This window comes from Leuciscus leuciscus (genome assembly GCF_965113295.1).
Source record: "Leuciscus leuciscus genome assembly, chromosome: 14".
NCBI classification, from domain to species: domain Eukaryota; kingdom Metazoa; phylum Chordata; class Actinopteri; order Cypriniformes; family Leuciscidae; genus Leuciscus; species Leuciscus leuciscus.
In genome coordinates this window covers 31977925-31994033 of record NC_138738.1, presented here as the reverse complement: position 1 = coordinate 31994033, position 16109 = coordinate 31977925, and the positions used below count along the sequence as shown (strand labels likewise).

The window sequence follows — 16109 nt, the reverse complement described above, 5'->3', positions numbered from 1 at the left end:
AAAATTATGACATACTTTGTCACAGAAACATAAATGCCATCACTTGTATAGATTCACACCAGCTAAACAAATTTACATACATAAAATATACAATTAGGGAGATTGCACGCCTCAGTAAACATGAAGGTACTTAATAGTTCTGTTGACTGAAAATGAAGTGACCCCATTGTAAATTCCAGAGATTGTCCTGAATTTCTCCTTAGCTAGCTCTCAAAACATAACTGTGTTTGTAAACATGGCTTGTATTGCTTTGCTACAAGGCCATATAGTCTTGTCATTAAGACAAGGATCTATTAACACAAAGCACACAATTCAAATCCCAGTCAGCAGTGTTTTCGCAGCACTTGTGTTGACAGCATATTTCAGTGTTTCAGTTACCATTTCATTATAATTAATGTAACTATAATAATTAGTGCAGATTCAGAGTTATACAAATGTGTCACTTGCTCTGTTCCAAAACCTTCTGGCAGCATCCTTGGCATCGTGAAACCCATAAATGACTAATTCGAGATGCAGCAACTCTGTGCATCATACAAAAAGGTTTCTGCATACGAGACTCAACTTGCAATAGATTTTGAACTGTGTTTAACTTCTGCATAGGATCTAATAAAAATAATACCCATAAATACATAGCCCTCACAAATACAGGAATAAAAATATAGCTGCGAGCAGCAATTATCGGGGTTCAAGCGCTTTAAGGCCTTTAAGCCAATGCGTAAAAAGGTATTATGTTGTATTTAGCAAGCATGTAATCACTTAGATCCACGGTTGTCAAACTGGGGTACGCGTACCCCCAGGGGTAAGTGGACTGATTTCAGGGGGTACGCGAAAAAAGATCTAAGTCATATGCCTTTTCAAACGTTTTCTCTGTCCCACGGTGGTAACTTAACTTCCGCATTTGCACTGCACATTAAAAACGTATTTTCTCCGCATTAACAAAATATTTGAGAGTGGAGACAGAGAGAGTAAAAGTAGAGCTTTTATGATGATCTTTGCAATGATCTTTGCAGCCTGCTGCAGGGCTGATTACAGCTCTGTCATAATAAACGTTGCTATGACGACAGATATATATTATTTGTCGCGTGCAAATGAAAAAAAAATCCTGTCAGAAATCATCCCAGTTACGTCTATTTGACAAAAAAATTATTTCAATCGATGGATAAATGGCTGAAACGGGTTCAGGCCATACCCAGAACGACAACAGAAACTTCAAAGGAGTCACCTGCTGTCGGGACAAGCTTTTCAGGTCAAGACACTATCATAGCAAATCCTAACTCTGACGAGAGGCCTGATGCTAGCCAAACCATTAACATGGACAGTGATGGAGACGGGGAGACACAGACTCTTCCCTCGAGACAACAAGACGATGGTAGGGAGGCACACTCAAAGATAAGAAGATATAACGAAGATTATATAACTCTGGGCTTCACATACACAGGCAATGCGAATTTCCCTCAGCCACAGTGTGTCATATGTGCTCAGGTTCTGTCTAATAACTCATTGAAGCCTTCACTCTTACAAAGACGTTTAGAAACGAAACATGGCAATTTGAAAAATAAGCCACGGGAGTTTTTTGAGCGACAATTGAGACTGCTTTCACACACCAAGAAATGTCTGATCGCGCCAGATGCTGTAAATAAGGCAGGAGTAGAAGCGTCTTACATGGTCAGTTACAGAGTGGCTAAGGCAGGCAAGCCTCATACTATTGTGGAGGAACTGATTGTCCCTGCTGCTATGGACATGGCTGAGAAAATGTTGGGGGAAAAGGCTAAACATACTTTTCAGAAAATGCCTTCATCAGACAATACTGTGTCCCGACGGATCAGTGATATGTCAGCAGACGTTTTGAGACAGTTACTATGTCTGTCGCATACATGCCAGTGAATTCTATGCATTACAGCTAGATGAGTCAACAGATGTAGCAGGCCTGGCTCAGTTGTTGGTGTACGTCAGGTACATATATGGAGGGTCAATCCATGAGGACATCCTCTTTTGCAAACCGTTACCGACGAGGACAACGGGGCAGGACATTTTTGGACTCATAGACAGTTTCATACGATCACACGGAATAACCTGGACTAGATGTGTTGGTATATGCACAGATGGTGCCAAAAAAATTACTGGGAGGCACAGCGGAGTGGTCACCCGTGTACAAGCAGTGGCTCCAGATGCCACTTGGGTCCACTGTAGCATACATAGGGAAGCGCTTGCCGCCAAAGGAATGTCAGACAGCTTGGCACAGGTGTTGGACGACACAGTAAAGATTGTCAAATCAAGACCCCTAAACTCGCACATTTTTTCCACCAGTGAGATGGGCAGTGACCATTTGACGCTTTTGCTCCACACTGTGCGATGGTTATCCAGAGGGAAAGTTTTAGCACGCTTTTTTGAACTGAAAGACGAGCTGAAACTGTTTTTCATCGACAATCCTTTTCGCTTGTCAGATAGGTTGCATGACGATGAGTGGCTCACAAGACTGGCCTATTTGGGAGATATCTTTGGTCGTCTAAATGAGCTCAATCTCGGGCAGCAAGGTCGCTCTGTGACAATATTCAATGTGCGAGACAAGGTAGAGGCCACGATTAAAAAGCTGAACTTCTGGTCTGACTGTGTCAAAGACAACAACATTGGCGCATCTCAGAGAGAGAGAGAGAGAGAGAGAGAGAGAGAGAGAGAGAGAGAGAGAGAGAGAGAGAGAGAGAGAGAGAGAGAGAGAGAGACTCATTGAAATATCCACGAACGGGTCGGTCAGAATCGAGTTCGGTCAGAAGACACTGACAGATTTCTGGATTAGTTTGCGGGCAGAGTATCCGGACCTGGCAAACCGAGCGATTAAGACGTTGATGCCATTTGCTACAACGTATTTATGTGAGACTGGATTCTCAGCTTTGGTCTGCCTTAAGACCAAGTATAGGTACAGACTGTTTGTGGAAAATGATCTAAGACTGAAACTGTCCCCAATTCGGCCTAACATCGCTGCATTATGTAAGAACATCCAGGCACATCCCTCACATTGATTAAACTGGTGATGTGGATGGAGAGGTGGTAGGCCTATTCTGTGTGGTTTACTACAATTTAGTTTACTGTTTACTATTTAGTTTACTATTGTTAATGTGTTCTCTTTTTTTATTATTATTTTACAGCAGAGAAGTTAAGAAAATATACAATGTTATCATATGTGAAAAGCAATACTTATCAATATGTGAAAAGTTAACAATAGCTTTAATGAGATGTTGGATATGTGTTGTAGGCCTCTTGTGTGTGAGATTGGGTGCATATCTGTTTAAAATCATTATATTCAGCACATTTGTATCATATGTTGACTTTTGATGAGATTTGTATCATATGTTTATGATTCTATTCACTATTCTCGACAAAATTTATCAAAATAAATATTTATAAAAAACTAAAAAACTTGTTGTTAACAATTGGTGGTGTTGGGGGTACTCCGGAAGATCTATAATATCTCAGGGGGTACATGCCTGTTAAAAGTTTGGGAACTACTGACTTAGATCATAGATGGAAAAGACTATTTATAGCCAATACAGGCAGTTTACTCAGGAAATACCTGTTTTTTCACCTTCATAACAGTTAAAGTGACACAAATGGCCCGATGTCCATAAAAGTTTCCAGTCTTCTTTAGAATCATGTGATGCATGTGCACAGACAATTCCGTGCAGTTCAGGAAGAGGGCCATTTTCAGTCATTTCATGGGATTTGCCATAGAAATGCAGCATTTTACACCTTTTTAACAGTTAGAATGACACCTATGGTCCAATTTCCATAAAAGTTTGCATGCTTGTTTAGAATCATATGTCACACGTTCTCACCTATTTTCGTGAAGTTTAAATTTTCCGTTTAGGAATGAAGATCGCTTTTGGGTCGACTTGGCCACGCCCATTTAAATGACCCAGCAATCCAAAAGCCAAAGATAACTTATTTTTGATAATTATTGACCTATACAGAGTCTCGAGAATTGTGCAGCAGTGGTTTTATCGAGGTTAAGCCAAAAACCTAGGAATAGTTCATGAAAGTTGTTTTTTTAAATAATCTCCACTATTTAACGAATGATTCGATTGACAGCTGCGGTCCTAGAGGCAAAGTTACTCAGAATGAGGAGTTCTACCATGTGGTATGAATGACGTGGGTGTGTGTCAAAAATTGCGTGGTATACAATCCTTTACGCATGTGAAAAATGAACCCCTAAAAATACATTTTTAATTTGTCTCACCACCTTGTACTTATTTTTCACTCAGCTTGTAATAGTGCATTCTGGGATTGCCTTTTCACAAAAAACACATGCAATGCTGCCTTAAATTAGGCTAAAATTAGGTGTCTCAGGAGGCAGCATAACCATGTTGCTCACTTGATGCCTTAAAATGCTGCCTACACTGGCAGCTCATTAGGCTTTGGAACAGAGCAAGTGTGTGTGAAGTTCAAAGGCTGTTGATTGTGCATATATGAGAAAAAGAGTTCTGTGCTTTTTGCATGCCATGCATAGTAATTCAAGATGTACAACACATACTGATACATAAATCAGTCTATTTAGCTCTTGCTTCGGCTTGTGTGACACCACAAAGTGAAGATTCACTGAGCACATCACCCCTATGAAGCAATATCACAGGGAGCTGGAAGCAATACAGATATGTCACATGAAGTAAGTCAACGTTTATCTGAAGCCGTGTCCTGAAAGCAAGGACACACCTTTCTGTCTTTGGCCACACCCACATACAAGAGCCAATGATCCCACTGCTCATACACCAGTGAGTACACCTGTCAATCAAAGGAAGGATTCACCCACAGGTCCAGTGAGAGATTCAGAAGATCCACTAAGAAAAAAGTGAAAAAATAAACTGTTAAGAGAGGAAAAAAGAACAGGAATAGGTCAAAAGGAAGGTTTAAAGGTGAAGTGTGTTATTTTTCCGAATTTGGAGAGGACCTATTATGCCCTAAGTCTTGATTTTGTTTTTGGGGTGTAATAGAATAGAATAGGTTTTCACACTTGAATATTCAAAAACACATTATTTTTTTACATTTTACACTGTTGCAGCACCTCTCTTCCCAGTCTGTCAGTAACACTCTGGCTGTGTCCAAAATTTCATACTCTCTTGAGTAGGTACATTTTTGAATATGCACACTTCCGAATCTCGACGGAAGTAGCAGGTCATCCGGGTACTTTTTGCCTACTCTTTTATGAGTACTGTGAATTCAGTCATACTTCTTTCGTCACATACGTTTTTTTCGCCAACTATATAGTAGGGAAGTATGTGATTTCGGATGCAGCCTCCGTTTAGTTCCTGTTTCTATGAAGCCCAATGTACAATGTACTCTGATTGGCTGGCTGGACCAGCGTGTTCTGATTGGTCAACCACTTGAAGCGTGTTTCGGAAATGTCAAGCCCTTTACTATAATTGCAATTTTTAACACACTACTAACGCAACTCAACAAGGCCTAGCCCCTTTTTTTGTGAATGCCTTTAGCGGGAATGATTTAAATCAGGAATAATGTGATGCATTCCTGGAAACTTAAGACTACAATTGAGGTGTTTCAAAGAGTTCAGAAACAGTGCGCCCTGATTTAGAGAATAAAGGCCCGTTCACACCAAGAACAATAACTTTAAACTACATCTTTATCGTTATCATTATTGTTATATTTATATATTGTGTCAACATCTTTGTTGATCCTAGAACAACATTCCAAACAACCAATCAGATTTGAGGGACAAGTTTACAGTTTATGTCAAGTTTAGGCTTACAACAAGGGTTGGGTGCTTCTATATCAGTGTTATTAATCTATCATTCCCCTCTGATTTTAGGGATAAGTTATGGGTAGGGTTAGGTTTAGGGGTAGGGATATGGTTAGGACAAAATTTTCAGACAGGAACGTTGTTCCAGGAACCACAAAATATGTCTGTGGCCCTATTTAATTTGTTGAAGCATCCTGAACAGTCATTCAAAGAAACGTTTACTTAAATGGTGTGAGTGTTGTTATTGCTTTGGTAAATATACAAATGTTATCAGTTATAACATTTAATAATAAATGTGTGCTGGACTGCCCACTTTTCCCTATCATTTTAAGTCCACAATTTACTATGAATAAAAATGGCCAAAAAAATAAAATAAACTAATAATCATCTGTTTAATAATGTATTTGTGATTAACATCTAGAAAATGTATGTGAAAATGAAAAGAAAGCGCAATGGTACAATAGAAAACGCTTGTCCAACTATGTGAACATCTATAGATAAAAATACCACGCTGCACTGATACGCCCTAAAATGATCAATTATTTCATTTCGAACCACATATAAAATATGTGAACACACACATACTCACCCTCTTTGGCGAACAACATCCTGAACGCACTGATCTTTGTGGTATCTCACAAACTGTGTACAGGTCAGTCGTATTTCCTCAGGAACAGCAGCAGACTCGAGGCTTTCATCCTGACCGAAACCACACAGAGTAGCCAGCCTACAAACACACAAAGAAGCTGATGAAACCACATCCAAAATAAATAATAAATGAATAATAAATGAATGACACAAACATGGCTGATCCACCTCTTTTTGAATGGAAGAATAATCAGGTGCTCGTCCAACCCAAAAATTCCAAAGGAAACAAAACCCTGATGGAGAAAAGGCATATTTTACATTTTTATAGCAACTCTTCACATGTATCTTCTAGATGTTCTAAGTTTGCAGTGGGAGTTGTGTTACTGTGCTCACCTGTCCATAATTGGCTACAGCACAAAAGAACTGCAGCTCGAGGTAAAGCCGCCCTGGATCTGCGTTGAACAACCACCACAGGCAGCTGGACAGGTTCTGGAAGAAAAAAACAGTCTCAAATGTAAAAGAGATAATTTGACGTTGGAGGATGTTGAGTGCTCTGAGTATAATTTACAATGTGTATATGCATGTGTTTATGAGGGAGTGTATGTCTTTCTCATACGGTATGTGTAGTGAACATACAGCCAACATGCTGACAATGAGAAGCAGGCAGAGGAGCAGATGTCGAGATATCTGTCTCTCCTCCTGCACGTGCCTGGAGTTTGATGCCTCGCTCAGGAAAATCCCTAGAACAGAAACACGCTCTCTTATACTCCCTAATGAAACTTGGCAATCAAACAGTATTTAATGACTTGATAAGCATAAGTATGAAGTAAAAAATATTTCAACCTGCTGAAGGCACTGGTGAGTCAGTAAGATGTCCGACTATCATATCTGGCATGGGTTCACTGCAGGAAACATCTGTCAACAAATGAGAAGTTACAATACATGTACATTCTACAAATATACAGCATTTGAAAAGCACTTTTTGGAAAACAACTACAGTCACTACACCGAATAAGAAATGTTGTTAAAGGGATAGTTGACTCAAAAATTTTAATTGTCATAATACTTATGTTGTTCCAAACTTGTATGTGTTTCATTCTATATGGGAACACAAAAGAAGATATTTTGGAAAATGTAAAAAACAACAAATGTTGTTTTGAACCCCTTCTATTACATTGACAAAATTATTTAGAAATGTATTCTTTAAATTATATTTTGTGGTCTGCACAAGAAAGTCAAACAGGTTTGGAATGACAAAAGTGGTCAAAATTATGAGAATTTTAATTTTTGGGTGAATTATTATTATTATTTCTTTAAAGGGTTGGCTCACCCCAAAATGAAAATTCTGTCATCAATTACTCACCCTCATGTCCCTCCATTAAAAGTCTATTCACCCAAACCTCTTACACTTCAAAACATTCATAAAGAGATTGTAACAGAATTCCAAATGAATCGAGCGGGTTAATCAAAGTCTTCTGAAGAGACACAATCGCTTTACCATATCTGAGTGCTCCATCTATGCATGCTCGCTGATCAATGTTCATATGTGAATAAAAACCTAAATTAAATCATCATATAAAGCAATCGTGTCTCTTCAGAAGACTTGGATTAAACCACTCTATTCATATGGATTTATTTTATGTTCTCTTTATGAATGCTTTGAAGCATCAGAGTTTTGGGTGAGAGACAGAAATCTCTCATAATTAATTAAAAATATCATAATTTGTGTTCCGAAGATGAACGAAACTCTTATGGGTTTGGAACGACATGAGAGTGAGTGATGACAGAATTAAAACATTTTGTGAACCATCCCTTTAAGTTAGTTGCTTTGCTTATTGTAGAATATATGTATATATATAATCTATATATAACATACAATCTACCTGTGTTGGTTTGATCTAGCTCAGATGAGTTCTGGTTCTCTGGCTGGGGGTGTCTCACATCTTCTGTTGTGCCTGTCATGGAGTTTTGATCTAGGGCCTGATAGTTCTGCTCCTCCTGGGCCCCTCGGCTCAAACTCAACAAAGACAGACCAGCCAGAACGATGCTGTAGCTCAGAACTACCAGAGTACACACAATCTGAAGAGAAAAGGACAGTTAGTGTGTGTGTGTGTGGGGGGGGGGGGGGCAGAGACAAATTGTTGCAGTCAAAAATCCCAACCTACCTGCCCCTTGCCGTAAAAGAAGGCGGAGTCTACGTTGTCATTCATTCTTTGTCCTATCATGAGCAGCCCGCCCACAATCAGAAAAGGAATTCTAAGGTAACAAAATTAAAACATAAACGGTGTTTTCTCCAGTAAATATGGAATTCTGCTGTATAATTTGCTATCAGTTTTAAAAATTCATTTAATTTCTCATTGAAAGGATTTATTTTTTTGGAATAATAAACACACACGCATGTATACTCACCCCCATCCAAAGATGATGAAAACTATGGGTTTCACTTTCAAGTTTTCATTTCTGCCCAATAAAGTAAGTGCGAACGCCAAAAGACCTATAACACAATATCTACACAACTGCTAAACACCGCTACAACTGCACAACACAAAGGAGATGTCTCACAACCTAAAATCACACTATGAAAATAATCCTTATCCATCAAGTATTGTTTACTGTGATAAGTGTTTGATGATTTGTTACCTGTCCACATGTAGGTACTGTAAAGAGACCCATAAAGTAGCGTAAAGGTGAGAATTTGGCCAAACACGTTCCCCTGCTTCAGCACAAACTTCCACAAGATCATCGACACACACGCTAGGAGCTGCATAAGAGACAAAATAAACATAGCATGCTTGAAGTAAATCAAGAAAATAGATTTTTACATTTTCTGAAGAAATATATGTTAAAACAACTTGCTGGTTGCCAGGGCATTGCTTTGCGGCAGCTAAGGTGTTCTGAGCGAGTTTTATTGTGTCTTTTGCAGTTGTTAGGGTATTTAGGGTAGGTAAAGCTATTTACTTTTAGTAATAGCACTCTTCCCAATAAACCACATGATTTTGAGACATCATTCATGTCTGTAGCATTGCGTGGAACAAGTTTCTGAATTCTTAGGGGTAAGAGTTTTAAAAAAAGTGCCACTAATTAAAGAGAGAGGGAAAGAAACAGGGAGGGAAAAAAGCAAGTGAGTGAACAATTATGGATATGTGTGTCTTTGTGCAAGATTATGTACCTGTGCTAAAAACAAATTTGTGGCAAACATATGTGGCAGCCTCCTAAACTTCTTACTAAGAAGCATGACAGCAAGGGTCCAAACCTGCAACACACACACACACACAAACATTTTGGTAATCCAGATTCTGTAACTCATTGTTTCTAGGATAAGATATTTCTATAAACCTCTGTTTGATTTAGAACCTATTATTTCTAATCCTCTTATAATTCTTTTGTATGTTCTCTATGGTTATTGGTTACACATGCATATAAAGCCAAGTTTTACAGAACAGTACATAATAAAATCAAATCAGAAATTAACCAGATGAAAAGAATAGGAGAAGGAGAAGAGTATAAAAAACCTGAATAAAAATGAATAAAAATGTAATAGAATCAAAAGTAAAGTAAACCAGAAGAGACGGAAAAAGAGAATAGAACCTGAATAGAACAGAAAATAATACAAAAGAATAACACAACAGTGAATAGAACAGAATTGAATAGAATCAGAAGTGAACCAGAAGAGACAGAAAAGAATCTGAGTAGAACAGAATAGACAGAAGTGAACAAAATAGAATCAGAAATTAACCATAAAACATAAAAGAAAAGAGAACATGAACATAATTGAACAGAACAGAGCAAAATTAAATAGACAGAATAGACAATATAATAATAGAATAGAATCAAACGTGAACCAGATGAGTCAGGAGGACAGAAGAGAACCTTAAAATAGAATAGAATAGACAAAAATAGTGAACACACACCAGAGTGAACAGACCTAAAAAGAATTGAACAGAACAGAACAAAATTGATTGACAGAATAGACAATATAATAACAGAATAGAATAGATTAAAATAGAATCAAATTGAACCACACAAGACAGGGGGACAGGAGATAACTTAGAATAGAATAGAATAGAATAGAATAGAATAGAATAGAATAGAATAGAATAGAATAGAATAGAACATACAGAAGAAGTGAACACACAGCAGACCTGAATAGAATTGAACAGAATAGAACAAAATTGAATAGACAGAATAGACAATAAAATAACAAAACAGAATAGATTAAAATATAATCAAAAGGGAACCACACAAGACAGGGGGACAGGAGATAACTTAGAATAGAATAGAATAGAATAGAATAGAATAGAATAGAATAGAATAGAATAGAATAGAATAGAATAGAATAGAATAGAATAAAATAGAATAAAATAGAATAGACAAAAGAAGTGAACACACACCAGACCTGAATAGAACAGAATTGAACAGAAAAGAGCAGAACCAAATTGAATAGACAATATAATAACAGAATACATTAAAATAGAATAAAAAATGAACCACACAAGACAGTGGACAGGAGAAAACCTTTTATAAAAAAAGAAGTGAACAGACGAAAAGAGACGAGATGAGACGAGAAGAGAAGAGAAGAGAAGAGAAGAGAAGAGAAGAGAAGAGAAGAGAAGAGAAGAGAAGAGAAGAGAAGATCTAACTGAACAAGTCTTTAATTTTCTCACTTCTAATCCACTGTAAGCAAATGGTATGTGTTGTTATACACATAAACCCACACACACACACACACACACACACACACACACACACACACACACACACACACACACACACACACACACACACACACACACACACACACACACACACACACACACACACACACACACACACACACACACACACACTCACACACTCACACACTCACCAGGGCTATTAGGCTGACAATGCTGATGTTAAAGCTCACGTCCTGTAGCTCCGCCACCAGGGACGAGGCCTCCAACCATGGGATGGTCAGTAACCAAGCCGACACATACATGATGGGCGCTGACAGGAAGGTGCTAATGACCATACCAGAGGTCACCTACCACACACAAAACACTTGTACTGATCTGTGTTAACTAATGTTCAATAGCAGTGACTGAGTCTGGGTGACATTTACAGAAATGCATAGCTTACCACCTCCAGCTCCATGTTGTACTTGGCAGCATAGATGGCCACGCTGGGAGCGGTGGGGAAGACTCCGTAAAGGAAAGCAAAATCAGACATGCTAGAGTGATTCACAGAGCTGGAATTACCAGCATTCAACAGCTCCATCATGTCCTTACACATCAATGGCATAACTAGCCTGGAAAACACAAATATACAGTCATGGATCTGCCTAAATTGCATTAATCAGCACTCAAAAATGGTTAAGATTTATGTATTTTAACTACATTTAAAATGTACATTAAAGGGATAGTTCACCCCAAAATTTAAATTCTGTCATAATTTACTCACCCTCATGTCATGCGTCAAAGTGGTAGTTGTGTAGGCTGTCAATGGAGGGACAGAAATCTCTCAGATTTCATTCAAATTATCTTCATTTTTGGGTGAACTATCCCTTTAATTTGCATAACAGTTGTTTTAACAACTTAATATGATGCATTTGAATTAGCTTTTATTTTATTGACAGTATTTATTTTCATTTAATTTTTAGTAATTTAATTTAGTAGTTCAGCTTTAGTGACCTGTCCTGACCTGTTCCTTTAGTTTTAGTCATTTTAATACTTCATCTTCAACTGATTTTATTTTAGTTACTTGCCAAGACAACATTTCTAATGTTCATCTACGTTTTTTAAATGTTTTTTTTAGTTTTGTTTTTCATCTGATATTTATATTATACATTTATTTTATTTCAGCTTCATTTCAAATAATGAAAATGATTTTAAATTTTTTTCTTAGCTAACAACAACACTGCTGATGATAGGAATGACACCTTGGTCTGAAGGTAACGTTTGCTACAAATGGCATAATCACATAAACCACTAAGAAATCTAAGTTGAAACCTGGGTGTGCTCTTTGATACCAATCTTTCATTTGAAAGTCACGTGTCTAGTATCTGTAAAAAAGCATTTTTCCATCTTAAAAATATATCTAAATTACGCCATATGCTCTCATTGTCAAATGCGGAAGAATTAGTTCATGCGTTCATGACCTCAAGGCTAGATTATTGTAATGCTCTACTGGGTGGTTGCCCTGCACGCTTAATAAACAAACTACAGCTAGTTCAAAACGCAGCAGCTCGAGTTCTTACCAGAACCAGGAAGAATGACCATATTAGCCCTGTTCAGTCAACACTGCATTGGCTCCCTATTAAACATCGTATACATTTTTAAATATTGCTGATTACTTACAAAGCACTAAATGGTTTAGCTCCGCAGTACTTGACCGAGCTCTTAACGCATTATAGTCCTTCACGTCTATTGCGATCTCAAAATTCCGGCCAGTTAAGAATACCTAGAATATAAAAATCGACTGCTGGTGGTAGATCCTTTTCCTATTTAGCACCAAAACTTTGGAACAGTCTTCCTACCATTGTCCGGGAAGCAGACACACTCTGTCAGTTCAAAGCCAGATTAAAGACACATCTCTTTGACCAAGCATACACATAATACATTATAGACTTCTATAATCCAATGTTAGGATGCATAGATTAGGTCAGCCAGAACTGGGAACACTTCCCATAAATCCTGATGTACTCGTTACATCATAAGAAGAATGGCATCTACGCTAATTTTAGTGTCTTTGTTTATCCCGAGGTTTTCCCGCAGCCTGCCGGATCCAGGCCGTATCCAGATCTGACGAAGGACCTTCGCCTGGACCCGATGACAACGCAGTGCTGAAGTGCCAACTAGTCTCTCCCTGTGAAGGATCCCTTTTCCAGTCTACAGATAAAGCGTTGTCGGGATAATTTCGGTTTCGCGTATCTACCCCGAAGTGATCAAATTCTGTATCAAAAAATGAAGGCCAGACAAGTAGTTTAAGGCTTGGTTTGTAGGGAATTACAAACCTACGCACATATATTCAAATGCGCATAACTATAGAATTAATTCTTGATGCACATGTGAGTGCCATCAGCGTTTCTCACAGATTTGCATTTAAAGTCTGTGTAGAGAGAACAATGTCGTCTCAGCGGCCTCTAATTTAATAACTAATGCGACGGAAGTGAATCAATCAAAACTAACTTTAGCTGGAAAATATCTTTATTCAAGAACCGCTATAAAGCCAAAACAATTTCTGTTTCCTTAAATCATCCATTTGTTATTGTAGAGCCGCTTTGAAACAATCTACATTGTTAAAAGCGCTATATAAATGAAGATGACTTGACTTGACCACTATGCCATAACACCCCACATACAACTCTCTTTCACTCACAGTTTGGCAGTGATAAGCAGGATGAGGGAAACCCCAGTGGTACGTGTGAGTTTACCCATCTGTCCCACCATGGTCAGGCCCAGATAAAAGAGTGCCGCCCCTCCGAAAGAGTCTGCCAGTCCATCAACAAACTCTCCTAATAAAACAGGGACACGTCCACCAAACAGGAAATGAGAGAGAATTCCGACAATAACCATGAAGACTATTGGGTTCTTCAAAACCTAAAAAGAGAGAAGAGGTGAGACCAACATGAAAAAAGGCTGACATCAACAGAAACTTCAGGATTAAGATAAATACACGCACACACCTGCAGTATGACTGTAAATATCACATGCAGTTTGCTGTAGCTGCGGTCATTGGAGTGTTTCCATCTCTGGATCTCACACAAAGCAAAGCCCACAGGGTTCAGCAGCATCAGAGACACAGGAGCCACCAGATAGATATACTGCACATACTCTGGGTGCGAACTCCTGTACAGCGCATCCACTGTGTGGGGAATAGGATCTTATGATTAATATGTTTTTGTACAGAACTGTCTGCATGTGTATTTTAGATGTATTTGTGTGTGAGAGGATCCTCACCTATAGGATATCCCAGTGCAAAGTCGTTGCTCTGAGTGGCAAAGATAGCAAACATTCCTGCTTTACTGAATTTGCTCTCAGGATTTGCCACCAACAGCGTCAGCACACAAACTAGCAGGAACACGCACACTTTTGCGATCAAAATGCTCCATAGAAACGACCAGACGACGTGCTCAAACTGCAGCTGCACCATGTTCTTGAAAAGCAGGGCAGGAAGTGCGAAACACGACACAAAACTGCCCAGTCCTTTGACCTGTGCCACGCTAATGATGTCACTGCGACCCGCCACATATCCGCACAGAATAATGCCAAAGCACTCCAGCAGAGCCGGGAAAAGTTTGTTGATAGACATGGCCGGTGCTCCGATGGGGCTGTGGGTGATGTTGAGGCCATGAATGGTGATATATTGGCCCTCCATGATGATGAGGTTGACAGTGACCACTGAGAGGTGATCTTATGGTGCAGATCAGAAAGCTAGGAATAAAAAAATACATAAAGAATAAAGACATGTCAAAAAACTTTAGTGAGGGCTCAACAAAAGAATGTGCTGCTGCCCTATATATGGCACTGTTTTCCAGCAGAAGTGTGTTTATGAATTTATAGCAGCCATGGAGTTGTGTAATTATACACTGAAAGTATCCCGATTGGATTTAAATAGGCTCATACTTAAGAGTCTATGATTGGATCATTATTGCAGTGATTATTTTGTTTCTAGCAAGTAATATGCTTGGCAACGGTTCTTCTAACCCTGATTGATGGAGTGTGTAGCTTTTCATTTCTTAAGCACACATCATGGCCATATTCCAGGATGACAATGTCAAGATTCATTAGGCTCAAATTGTGAAGAATGTTAAGGAGGGAGCATGAAGAATAATTTGACATCTATACAAATGCCAAACATATAGCCTAACATGCTAGAAAATGCCTATTTAAATCTTTCTTTCTTTTTTTTGGCCAGGCAGTGCATTATATTAAATTATAATGCCCAAATTTAAGTAAAGTTAAAATAATATATACAATTCTATATGAATGATAAAATTCTATAATTCTATAGTAAATCAGAAATATTTTATTATGTGATGATTACATTAACAACTAATTATTACTATTATTTTTAAATGAGCTGCAAAAAATCTGGACACTGACCAACTATAATATATTCATATATAAAATAGTATAATATTGAAAATTTCAAAAGATATAATTTTTTTTTTCTTATGATAAACAAGGCCAATAAATAAATACACAGCCAAAGCTACAGTTGACATCTATACTACTATAAACGTTTCAGTCTTACCTTGCGAGGAAAACAAAAATGTAAAGGTTGTCGATGACCTACCATGTATTCACGTGTCGAGATGATCAATGCATGGATTGCATATCATGTTGAAGAAAAACAAAACGCCTGAAACATCCATGTTTTCACTCTGCTCACAGAATCTCTAGACTAGAGCTCGGCACTCCGTTACTTTCAATGTCAAATCACTCAATGACTGACGCTTGAGTCAGCCTATTACGTCGTCAAACCCCGCCTTAAACTCGTCTGGTCATGTCGCTGATTGGTGGAAATGTAGACAATATACTGATGGTCGGAACACTCTCGTGTGATTGGCCACCGTCATGCGCGCTAGTGGATGGGCGTCATATTGCCTCTAATATTAGTAAAGACGGAAAATGTCGGGAGACAACCACATCATGGTCTATTTTTCACTTTAAAACACAGTAGGTTTCCTTTCATTTATTTATTAATTTATGATAAATCAACAAAGTGCATTGAAAACACACACAAAAAAAGTTTTAGAGTTTTATAAGAACTGAAAAGCACAGAAATGCACAAT

At 38.2% G+C, this 16109-nt stretch overlaps 1 protein-coding gene across 1 annotated transcript; it reads right to left on the bottom strand.

Annotated features, from left to right (window-relative positions):
- Nucleotides 1–4690: 4690 nt before the first annotated feature.
- Nucleotides 4691–16099, bottom strand: gpr155b (G protein-coupled receptor 155b). The gene is made up of 18 exons (XM_082189750.1): nt 15961–16099; nt 15611–15923; nt 14272–14745; nt 13998–14176; nt 13691–13911; nt 11453–11621; nt 11202–11357; nt 9504–9587; nt 8975–9095; nt 8744–8828; nt 8500–8590; nt 8218–8413; nt 7178–7249; nt 6971–7074; nt 6728–6823; nt 6563–6627; nt 6336–6473; nt 4691–4829 (listed from the first exon to the last, which is right to left on the bottom strand). The coding sequence occupies exons 3-18, from the start codon at nt 14687–14689 to the stop codon at nt 4781–4783; spliced, it is 2244 nt and encodes a 747-aa protein (XP_082045876.1). The 5' UTR covers nt 14690–14745; nt 15611–15923; nt 15961–16099; the 3' UTR covers nt 4691–4780.
- Nucleotides 16100–16109: the final 10 nt, after the last annotated feature.